At 44.0% G+C, this 12,602-nt stretch overlaps 1 protein-coding gene across 1 annotated transcript; it reads right to left on the bottom strand.

The window, feature by feature from the left end:
- Positions 1-6,542: 6,542 nt before the first annotated feature.
- Positions 6,543-12,501, bottom strand: LOC113163165 (CD59 glycoprotein-like). Its single transcript, XM_026361533.1, has 5 exons — positions 12,377-12,501; positions 12,155-12,234; positions 10,583-10,684; positions 10,299-10,372; positions 6,543-7,185 (listed from the first exon to the last, which is right to left on the bottom strand). The coding sequence occupies exons 2-5, from the start codon at positions 12,207-12,209 to the stop codon at positions 7,063-7,065; spliced, it is 354 nt and encodes a 117-aa protein (XP_026217318.1). The 5' UTR covers positions 12,210-12,234; positions 12,377-12,501; the 3' UTR covers positions 6,543-7,062.
- Positions 12,502-12,602: the final 101 nt, after the last annotated feature.

The following is a 12,602-nucleotide window of genomic DNA, read 5'->3' as shown; positions in this document are numbered from 1 at the left end:
ACGACATCCCAGAGGGCATAGTAAGACCCCAGGGGTCTCCGTGGATGGTCCTCCCCAGCGGCAAGCCCAAGAGGAAACGTAAACAAAGGAAGCAAAAACGGGGCTGCAGGGGTGGCCCGCTAGCGCGGCTAAAGAGACAACCATTTAAGCCGCCGCTTCCCAGCCTTTTCCTCTCCAACACCAGATCCATTGTGAACAAAATTGACGAGCTGAGGCTGAACAATGCAACCAACAAGTGTTTCCGTGACTGTTGCGTTGTATTAATCACAGAGACTTGGCTCAATCACTCCATACCGGACTCGGCTATCGAGTTAGCAGGCCACACGGTCTACCGCCACGACAGGAACGGTGACTCCGGTAAGAGCAGAGGAGGGGGGTTATGCGTCTACATCAACGACAACTGGTGCAGAAATGCAACGACTGTAGACAACTACTGTTCCCCAGATGTGGAATATCTGATTGTTAAATGCAGACCCTTCTACATTCCTCGAGAGTTTACCGTCGTCATGGTAACGGCCGTATACGTACCACCTGATGCTAATGCTAGCATAGCCATGGAGGTGCTGCACAATGCAATAACCACCCAGCAGAACTCTCATCCTGACGCAGTGCAAATCATAGCTGGGGATTTCAATCATGCTGATTTAAAGTTAGTACTGCCCAAATTTGATCAGCACATTAAATGCGCTACAAGGGGTGCAAACACACTGGACAAAGCCTACAGCAACATCAGAAAAGGCTACAGAGCAACCCCTCTACCACATCTGGGTTTGTCTGATCACACGTCCTTGTTGCTGATTCCAGCTTACACCCCCGTCAGGAGGAGAGCCCCTCCAGTGACAAAGACTGTAAAAACATGGCCGGAGGGCGCTTCACAACAGCTGCAGGACTGCTTTGAGGGGACAGACTGGAATGTGTTCGCACACCAGGACCTAGAGGAGCATACTACATCTGTGCTCTCTTACATCAACTTCTGCGTTGACCACGTCACCGTGGTCAAACGTCACCGGGTGTACTCCAATCGGAAACCCTGGATGACTAAAGAGGTCCAGGTCCTGCTGAAGCAACGTGATGTTGCCTTCAGATATGGTGACAAAGCGCAATACAGTGCAGCCAGGGCTAACCTTAAAGGAGGCATCAGAGAGGCCAAGGCAGCTTATAAGAGGAGGATTGAGGACCACTTCAGAGACAACAACACACGACAGGTGTGGCAGGGGGTCCAGCACCTAACCAACCACAAGTCCTGCAACACCATGACGGCTGTGGGTGATGTTGTGCTCGCAGAGGAGTTAAACCACTTCTTTGCGCACTTCGAGGTGGACAGACCTGGGACAGCTGACGCCCATACTTCAGACTGCAGCAGCTTCAGTCTCACAGTGCAGGAGCATGAAGTGCGGTGTATGCTGAGGGCAGTGAACCCCCTGGAAGGCTGCGGGACCGGACGGTGTGACTGGGAAGGTCCTCAGGGAGTGTGCAAACCAGCTGGCTGGGGTCTTCACCAACATTTTCAACTCCTCACTGTCTCAGTCCTACATCCCACAATGCCTGAAGTCAGTCACAATCGTCCCACTGCCTAAAAAGACCTCCATCAGCAGCCTCAATGACTACCGACCAGTAGCTCTGACACCTGTCATAATGAAGTGTTTTGAGAAACTGGTCCGACGTCACATCATGTCCTACCTCCCACCCACACTCGACCCACTACAGTTTGCATACAGAGCTAACAGATCGACAGAGGACGCCGTCATCACAGCGCTGCACACCACCATTTCACACCTGGAAACACAAGGGTGTTATGCTAGGCTGCTCTTCGTCGACTTTAGCTCTGCCTTTAACACAATAATACCGTACAGACTGTCAGCAAAATTGTTGGACATTGGACTTCCTCCCACCACTTGCTGTTGGATCAGAGACTTTCTCTCTGACAGAGTACAGAGAGTCAGAGTGGGTCCTCATCTCTCCACAGCCCTGAGACTAAACACCGGTTCCCCACAAGGCTGTGTGCTGAGTCCTCTGCTGTACACCCTGTACACGTATGACTGTGTCAGCACACACCCAGACAATGTCGTCATTAAGTTTGCTGATGACACAACTGTGGTGGGGCTCATCTCTGGCGGTGATGAAACGGCATACAGGGATGAGATCCAGAGGCTGGTGGGGTGGTGTGAAGACAACAACTTGGTCCTAAACACCTCAAAAACAAAAGAAGTGATCGTGGACTTCAGGAGGAAGAAGTCAGATCTGCAGTCCATTGTCATTAATGGGGAGTGTGTGAAGAGGGTGCCAAGCTTCAAGTACCTTGGTGTGCACATAGATGAAGACCTCCAATGGAGCTCCAATACCGCAGAGGTAATGAAAAAGGCTCAACAGCGTCTTCACTTCCTGAGGATCCTCAGGAGGGTCAACCTGAAGAGAGAGCTGCTGGTTGCCTTCTACCGTTGCTCCATTGAGAGTGTGCTAACATACTGCATCCCCGTGTGGTTTTCAAGCTGCACCATGGCACACAAAAAGGTTCTACAAAGGGTCATAAACACTGCCCAAAAGATCATTGGCTACCCTCTTCCCTCACTGAAGGAACTCTACAGCACCCGATGTCTTAGGAGGGCACGCAACATCCTGAAAGACTGCACACACCCGGGACACCGGGTGTTTAAATGGTTGCCCTCTGGAAAAAGACTCAGGGTGCTGAGGTCACGGACAAACAGACTCAGAGACAGTTTCTACAATAGAGCAATAGCCCTCATGAACACACACACACATCTGGTTTAGTTTTTCTAGAAGAATGTAGAATGTATATTCTGTATATACAGCTGGTGTGCATGTGTATATTTGTATATATAATTGTGTATATGTATATACATTTAAATACTTTTTGTATGAAAGGTAATTGTAAGCTGTTTTATTATTATGTTGTTGTTTTCTACTCTCTCCTTGCACCAATGTGGGACAGTTTGCAATTTCGTTGTACTGTTGTACCAAGTGTGACTGTACAATGACAATAAGGCTTTATCTTATCTTATCTTATCTTATCTTATCTTATCCCTCTCTGTGATGCTGCTGCTCCAGCAGGCCACACCGTGCAGGATGGCTGATGCCACTACAGAGTCATAGAAGGTCTTCAGGAGTGCTCCCTTCACTCCAAGAGACCTCAGTCTCCTCAGGAGGTACAACCTGCTCTGACCCTTCCTGAACAGTGCATCCGTGTTATGAGTCCAGTCTAGTTTATTGGGTGAACACCCAGATACTTATAAGAGTCCACTCTCTCAATATCTGTTCCCTGTATGTTCACCAGTGAGGGGACAGCAGGCTGCCGTCGGCGAAAATCCACCACCATCTCTTTGGTTTTCCTCGCATTGATCAGAAGGTGGTTTTGCCGACACCAGGCCACAAAGTTCTGCGTAAGTCCTCTGTACTCCGCGTCTTCATCGTCAGTGATCAGGCCAACAATCGCAGAATCATCAGAGAACTTCTGCAGAACACAGCTGTCCGTGTTGTGCCTGAAGTCTGCAGTGTAGAGGGTGAAGAGGAAGGGGGCCAGAACAGTCCCCTGGGGGGCACCCACACTGCAGGTCACCCGGTCAGACGTACAGTCCCGGGCTCTCACAAACTGTGGCCTATTTGTGAGATAGTCCAGGATCCACTCTGTAAGATCAAGGTCCACGCCAGCCCTCTCCAGTTTGTCTTTCAAAAGCACCGGCTGGATGGTGTTGAAAGCACTCGAGAAATCAAAAAACATGATCCTCACAGTGCTGCCAGGCTTCTCCAGGTGAGTAAGAGCACGGTGTAGAAGGAAGATAACAGCGTCCTCTACTCCGATGCCAGGTCGGTAGGCAAATTGCAGTGGGTCTAGGGAAGGGCCCACTGTGGAGCGGAGGTGGCCCAGGACCAGTCTCTCCAGTGTCTTCATCAGGTGTGAAGTAAGGGCCACTGGTCTGAAGGTGCTGGGATCTCTGGCATGTGGTGTCTTAGGCACAGGTACCACACAGGAGGTCTTCCAAAGTTCTGGTACCACCCTCAGCTTTAGGCTCAGGTTAAAGACATGCTCCAGAATGCCACACAGTTCACTGGCGCAGGACTTAAGGAGTCTGGAGCTGATGCCATCTGGTCCGGCTGCTTTCTTTGCCTTGATCTTCCTCAGCTCTTTTCTCACCTGGGCAGCTGAAAAGGACAGGGGTGAGCAGGGGGGCTCTGTACTGCAGGGGTGGCTGGATTCAGTGAGATGTGAAGTGGTTTGTTGAGATGGGCCAGAGGTGTGAAGGGCTAATGCTGTGGGGGGTGGTCCAGGTGGAGTGGTTTGCTGGGATGGGCCAGAGGTGTGAAGGGCTATTGCTGTGGGGGGTAGTCCTGGTGTTGAGGAGTTTGAATGAGGCTGCGTGGGGGTCGTAGCGGGTGCTTGATCAAACCTATTGAAATGCAGGTTCAGATCGTTGACCCACCTCAGGTCCCCCTCAGGCTGTGAGTGGGGTGATTTGTAGCCGGAGATGGTTTTCAGGCTTCTCCACACCCCACTGATGTTCTGCTGCTGCAGCTGCTACTCCATCTTCCTCCTGTAGTTGGTCTTCCCCTCCCGGATCTTCCTCCTGAGCTCCTTCTGCACCCTCTTTAGCTCCTCCTTGTCCCCAGATCTGAAAGCTCTCTTCTTCTCCTTTAGGAGAGCCTTGATATCCAGGGTAATCCACGGCTTGTTGTTTGCAAAACACCGTACCACCTTGGAGGGGACAGTGTTTTCAAAGCAAAAGTTTATGTAGTCCGTTATGCAGTCTGTGAGGCCACTGATGTCCTCCCCATGTGGGTCACAAAGCTCCATCCACACAGTGGTGTCGAAACAGTCCCTGAGAGCCTCCTCGCTCTCAGCAGTCCACCTCTTCACTGTACGGGGCACCACTGGCTGCCTGTGTACTACAGGTTTATACACAGGCTGAAGATGTACAATGTTGTGGTCCGCTCTCCCCAGGGGAGGGAGGGAGGATGCACAGTATGCCTCCTTGGCGTTGACATAAAACAAATCCAATATTTTATTGTCTCTGGTGGGACAGGTGACATACTGTGTGTATGTAGGCAGAACAGATGTGGGAGGCGCATGATTAAAGTCCCCAGAGATAAGGAAAAGGGCCTGTGGGTGCTGTGTCTGCAGCCTGCTGGTGACCGAGAGCAGAGTGTCAGAGGCTGTGTCAGCGTTAGCAGAGGGAGGGACGTACACAGAAATTACAATAACATGTGTAAACTCCCGTGGTAGATAGCATGGCCTCATGCTAACCGCTAACAGTTCAATGTCTCTGTCACACAGTTGTTCTTTAATTGTGCAGTGTCCCGGTTTACACCACCTCACATTCACAAACACAGCCAGTCCTCCTTCTTTCCTCTTACCGCTGTCCTTCGTTCTGTCTGCCCTCAGCAGATGAAAGTTGTCCAGTAAAACAGTAGAGTCCGGGATGAGCGGTGTCAGCCAGGTCTCCGTGAACAGAAGGACGCTGCTCTCTCTGTATTCCCTCTGAGCGTTGAGTCGAGACCCCAGAGAAACAGCTGCCGACGTCAGCTGAGGCCAGAACCGTCTTCATGGAAGAGTGGAACCAACCCCAGTCACTAATAAATGTGTAATATAGTAAGTGTGTGTATGTGTATATACACTGTAAATCATAACAGTAAATGTTTGAATGAGGGCATGTCAGTGTTTCTCTGTTCATTTTTTTATTCTGTTTTTATTTTAACAATAGTTTTCTGTAGTTTTTTATTTTTTTATAGAAAACTTAACAGCTAATGTCAGACCCCAAAAACAGCTGAGCATTGTTATTTTATTATATTTTTTACTGTGTATTAGGCGTTTCCTGAGAACTCACCTGTTACACACTGTATAATATGTACACTGTACCTAATGTATAATACGCTGTAAAACATGTACACTCTACTTACTGTACTCATTGTTCTATTTATTGCAACATAATGCTCTAGGTTTACAGTACAATGCAACTTCTTGACAGTGTATTTTACAGTAGGTGCACTATACATTTCTTACAGTCCACTAAATTTTACTTAATTAACAACTTCTTCATTTCTTTTAACCATTGTTAAATGGTTCAAACAATTAAAAATACAAAAAGTAAACTTAAATATAGCTTAATTCATCTGCTGATACCTTCAGGTCCCATCAGGAAAAATCAGTGTTAATGGTTCACTTCTTACAGACTGTATTGAGTTGATAAACAGGGAGACTTTGTTTTATAGATGTAAAAGAATTTATGGCACAGTTTCTATATGGAATCACACATTTTAGTTTCTTCACTGACGTAATAAACTTTGATGATTCTAAATTATTTATTAAATTTCTCCACATTGTTTAAACTCCAACAGCAACAAGTTTCCAACACATCACAGTAATCTGTGCACCGAATGTCTAATAGTCTCATTGACATGTTTAGTTTTTATTTTCCTTAACTGAAATCTCATCATAGTTTTACCTTGAAATGTGTATTTTTTTATTTAAAAAGTGAAAAGTGATGAATTATGACCTAATTCACTGAAAGTAAATTAGTAAAGAGTGACAGTTTTTCCAGTGTGTCAACTTTATTCTTTATTCATTTAATGGTCATTACAGTCAGTTAAAGCTGCTTTCAGGTCAGTCAGTGTTTAAACCAACATTGTTGTGTTTAGTTCATATTTATTCTTGTTTCTACTTTTAAATCAGTAGAAACAAGAAAACTAAAACAGGGAAGATCACATTTATTAGTCTGTTAAAACACAGGTTATTTAGTTCTCATTTACAACAATTCAACAAGAACCTTTACAAGATCCAGATAATAAACATTTTGTTTTGTTATGATGTTAATATATAGAAGTGTGACAGATGAGCAGCAGAAATTTGATGAAAATCAGCCTTTAATATTTGTCACATGTCAGTGAGAGTGAGAACGTTTTAAATCTTTAACAATGACTCGAACTTCAGATCAAACTTTCGTGTTTGTTGACATCAATGAGCAAAGTGAAGTGAAAACTGACAGTGACATATGAGTGACTCAGTGAACGGGTTAGAGACCTGCAGACAGCAGGGGGCGCTGCACCTCCTCTTCAGTGGACACACCACCACATGACGAGCACTGAGGCCAGCAGACCAATCGCAGAGCTGGCAGCAGACGAGGGCGCCGAGTTACACAAGTCTGAGTTGCAGCATTTAAAGGTGAAAGCAGACACCTGGAGGTGATGGACAAAGTTAGAAACCATCCTATCAACTGTAAGCGTCAGTAATCAGAGGGTCAGGTGGTCACCTGTGTTTGTCACCAGAGTTTACCTGACAACTGAAGACACAAAGATATCACTGAGGATTTAAACATCTGTTCTGCATCTGTTTAAACGTCAGATTGAAACTGTGATTGAAGATAAAGTTTATGTTTATGACAGAACTGAGTAAAAGATGCAGCTTCTCTGGGACAGTTTGGATCTAACAAGGTAAGCTGGTCTGTGAAGGTCTCAGCTTTACGTGTTACTGTCGTCACATTAAACACACAGACTGAGATCTTCTGTCAGGGTTAAAGGTCGTCTGTCACTAAATCCATTTACATTCAGTCATTTAGCAGATGGTTTTACCCAAAGCAGAAATATCTGAGTGAAGGAGAAGAACCTTAAAGTAAAGTTCATTAGGAAGAACTGTTTCTGTTTCATGAGATGTGAGAGCAAGATTTAAGAGCAGAGAAAGTTGTGAAAGAGTTCTGTTTTTGTTTTCAGCAGGTTTCTGAAAGTTGAGAGTGAGTCAGCTGAGTGTGCAGTGATGGGTAGATCGTTCCACCACCATGCAACCACTGAGCAAAAACAAAACAAACAGACCAACTGCGTGGCTCCAGAGTCTGATCTGATGCTGATTCTGTGTCTGACCGTACTGAGTGGAGCTGATGCTGCAGCCTGTGGACCTCTGCTGTCTGTCTCCACAGGAATCAATGTTTACAGTCGAACTGTGACAGATTCTGGTTCTGTAGCTTTATGCACTGCTCATCCTTCATTTTTTATTGTGACCTCATATCAGTCCAACACTTCACTCTGGTGCTCTACGAGGATCCTGGCAGGTCAGCTGAACCTGATTCTGTCTGATTAGGGACTCAGCCACTGACTGTGGCTTCTTCACAGCAACAAAAGATCAAGTATATGTTTAGTCTGAGAAGAGTAGACCCAGAACTGGATTGGGTGAGTCCACGACCAGAGTGACGCCACACCTGGGGACAATGAACCAGGATCTAAGTAGACTGTCTGGGGTGCCAGACCTCAGAACTGCACTACACTCAAAAATTTAGGATCACTTGCAAATTTCTTTGTTTTCCAAAGAAAAACACAGTTTCCTGCAATTCACAAACACTTTTATCAATTTCAAATACAATTAAAATTAATCATTTCATTATTCCATATTTTTGCCTAGAGGCCCATTATTAGCAGTTGTCAGTCCTCTGCATCAATCTCCTGGTATGGCTGCTAATTCAAGTTAATCATTTTTTAAGGCTGGAAAAAATGGCTAAAACCCCTTTTACAATTGTGTTGCTCAGCCGAGTTGAGTACAGTTGTACTAATGGAGCAAACAAGAGAGCATGGCATTCTTTAGGTTAGTTTAGTCTCTGAACACCAGCAGCTGTACCAATAGCCAGAAAGAAAGAAAGAACTTTCATTACATTTACATTTTAGTCATTTGGCAGCACTTTTATCCAAAACTTACAAGGGTAGGCAAGATACCTTAATCTCGTTTTACGATGTTCTTAATCTCGTTGTACGATGTTGCAATGACAATAAAGTTTATCTTTATCTTTATCTTATCTTTATACGCGTGAGGAGGTCTTGCCTAAGGACTCCTACTTGAGGTAGCCACAGCTGGGATTTAAACCCCAGTCTCCCACATGGGAGGCAGTGATGTTACCACTACACTAACCAGCTGCAGTTAGAGATCTATCAATCTATTGTTGTCCTTGGAATGGAGGGATGCTGGACTTTATGGCAGAATTGCCAAGAAAAGCCATATGTAAGACTATTTATATCTTTCTAAGTGTTCCTTCGAGGGATCTGAGGAGTCTAGAGACAGGCTGCTCTATCATTGCAGTACAGATACTGATACTGTTAATATCCTGCTGCTGCAGGCAGGAAGCTTTCTGAGAAGGTAAGTTCACATCCTAAATACTTATTGCAGGAAATATCCATTTAGGCAGTTTTCACACCTTAGTGTCTTTGCTTTGGTCCAAATGAGTGAATGAGTTTGGAAACCTGGAGCGTTTTCTCTTCGTTCAGTTTCTTTTCAAACTGAGAAAAATCCAAGTGAACTAAAATTAGACATTTCAAATCATGCAAGAACGTCCTCTGTGCATATTGGTCAGATGTGTCTGCTGTGGGTACAGAACTAAATACAGGAAGGGTTAGGGTTAGTATAAAGTGTTGTGGACTACTGCAGTTTGTGTGACAGGAGAGATTTCACAATGATTGTTACTGCATTCAAATTCTACCATGCCATGTCATTAACTTTGTGTCTTCTCTCTCCTGTAGTTGTGTTTACTCCTCTCTGTCTCCCTCTCTCTGTACTTTTCTGCAGGTATCCTCGGCCTGGAGCTGTACATCTCTAGAATCTAGTTGACCTGCCCAAAGTTCTTGCTGCTTGCTTGTTGTTGTCTTATTGCCTGCTGTTCTTTTTTCTCTTCTCTTTCCACTCCCCCCAAATGGTCGAGGCAGATGGCCGCCCACCTAGTTCTGCTGGAGGTTTCTTCCTCTAAAGGGAGTTTTTCCTCTCCACTGTTGCCTAAAACTTGCTCAAATGGGATTGTTGCATTTTCTGCATTGTTTTTTATACAGTTATACTCTGTAAGGTCTTTAACCTTACACTGTAAAGTTCCTTGGTATGACTTCTGTTGTGATTAGGCGCTATACAAATAAAATTGAATTAATTTGAAATATTTTTGGTGGATAAACAAAAGAAATGGAAATCTACACACTACCCAAAGCCCTCAATTGATGCGATTCATAGCATTTAGTCCCGTTTTTTGTCCGCTAGATGATCCCCTCTTTTAGACGGTCTTGGTACAGTTGTTTCGGTGCAAACTCGAGTGTGATTAATTTGTTTACATCAGACAAAACAAACCGCAAAACCAGGGAAAACAGACTTGAGTTCAATTTAATCGAACAAAAGCCTGTAGGTGTGACAGCACTCTTAGTCTTTGTCAATATCTCTGTTAGCTGTCCTGCTCCATCAGATCAACCTGGAGAACCACTATGTTCACATGAACTGTTTGTCAATGTCTCTGAATAAAGCAGAGCAAAACACAGTAGTCTACAGTTTTTGCTACCTGCGGGAACATCTGGGCCAGTCGGTTGCGCTCACAGTCTGAATACTTGAGACACTGACGGTAGGTCATTCCACCTGCAAAACCAGACAGAAACGATCTCATCAGTGAATCTGAGACAGAAATAAAGCTGCTGGACTGATCTGGACCTGGATTTCTAAGGATGCAGCATGATTCTATGAAGTGTGGACAGGAAGTGTTTGGCAGCAGAACAACCAGTTCCAGGCTGTTAACCAATCAGACATTATTCTACTGTGAATCTGGTACAGGTAGATAAAAACAGGTACCTCTCTCGTAGAGAGTGAGACAGGCGTCATCGTAGCTACAGTCTCGTTGTTTGGAGCAGCTGGCTGTATAATCCTTACAGCTATAACAACGAATGGTTGATCCTGAAACACACAACACACTCTGTTACTGCAATACTACTATATACTATTACTGTCTCAGAACACTAAAATATTCACTTTAGTCTATGTTTTGGAGCTTTTCTGTTGATTTAGTGATTAATTCTGTGTTTTCTCAGTCCTGACAAAGAAATAGAACAAAAACTAAATCAAATGACGGAAACAAAAGCTGATTCTGTTTTGTTAAGATTTGTTCAAATAAATTGAACAAGCATCACAACTCTTCTTCACTTGGTCAGATACCTCAGTAATGCTGTTGCGTAAACATATACTACAGGTGAACAATTCAACTTAATTTCCTTTTTGTCTTTCTCTGTAACGTTCAGATTAATATCAAGTTCTGTTTGGTAAATATGAAGCTACAGCTAGCAGCTGGTTAACTTTAAGCTAGGTTAATAGCTATCTTAGCTTAGGATCATGAGTGGAACCAGGGGAACAGCTAGCTTAGATTTGCATAAAGCCTGGAATCTGAGGTACACTTAGTTTAGCCTAGCTTAGCATTAAGACAGAAAACATGGAAAAGAAGAGAAACACACAATATAGAATAAATACTAAATTCCAGAAAAAATACTACGACAACTCGCATAGCTTAGCACAAAGCTGTGCAACTGGTGGGAACAGCTAGCACAGCTTGGCATAAATACGGGAAATAGGGAGAAATGGCTAGTTTAGCTTAGCATTGACACTGGAAACAGCTAACTTAGCATAAAATGACTGAAAGCACTAAGCATATATTCAAATAAAGAATGGAAACACAGCTGGGAAGAGCTAGCATAGTTTAGTATAAATAAAAACAGAAAGTTAGTGTGGCAACGTAACAAAGTGTGGTTTTGTGAGTTAAACATGTTTTGACTGTTTCTTCCTTTACTGATCAAACTGATCAGAGAAACAGATAACATCAGTTTCTGACAGCTAGCATCAATCTAAGCTGGTTCACACAACAGGTAAATAAAAACACCTGTTGGGCTCCTGGACTGGAAACATAAAAATGAACTGGTTGTAGTGTCCAGCCAACATCGTCAGTTGGTACCTGACATTCAAATTCAGCTGGGAAATGACCAGGAGGCGCTGTTACACGTCATTAAAACTTATAATTACAGACTCATAATAAAAACTAAGTAGAAAACAGCAGATTTTAGGTTCAGTTCTATGATTTCTCTCCTGATGTGTGTTTGAAACAAGGATTTAAATACTGAGTAGCTAAATGTGTAGAAGTACTGACAAATTTAATCAGATAATCAACATGGATTTAGGTTTTGTGTTAGTACAGTTTATTAAGGTTCAGATTTTTCTGAATCTGAACATGATGTTAACAACACAGAATCAAAAAATCTACAACCACTTCAGCATATTTTAATCCAAGAGAATCATTTCACTGTCAGATTCAGTTTCATTTTCAGAGCTAAAAAAGAAAATTCAGATGTAAGACATTCAAACTGAAAAGATTAAATCTACCCAGTCCGATCAGAGTGGAGCAGATCAGCAGACAGATCCCCAGGGAGTGCTTCATTTTCAGCTCAGCACCGTTCTCACATCTGGAATCAGTTGGTCCACAGCAGCCCAAACATGATGAGACAAAAAGATTCAACGGACGTTTCTATCACAATCTAACTAACTAAACTATCTTTAACCATATAATAGTGTAGACACAATATGTAGCCTGCAATGTCTACTCACCCAGCAGCAGTAGTAGTGGTGCAGCTCAGCGGTACTGTAGTTGTTGATGATGGAGAGGAGGAATAAAGGGACGACTGTGTCTGAAGGCTGACAGCAGCTGGGAGGCTGCGACTGCTGGGAGGAGTCGGTTCATACGCTACAAACATCATCTCATTGTTTCTTGGTTTAAATTTTCAGCATTGTTTGAATGTATCACGTCCACTTACTTTCAGTCTGTATCCTCTGG

Source organism: Anabas testudineus, chromosome 2 (genome assembly GCF_900324465.2).
Source record: "Anabas testudineus chromosome 2, fAnaTes1.2, whole genome shotgun sequence".
NCBI classification, from domain to species: Eukaryota; Metazoa; Chordata; class Actinopteri; order Anabantiformes; family Anabantidae; genus Anabas; species Anabas testudineus.
Note: the sequence above shows the minus strand (reverse complement) of the source record. Positions and strands in the feature narration are given on the sequence as shown.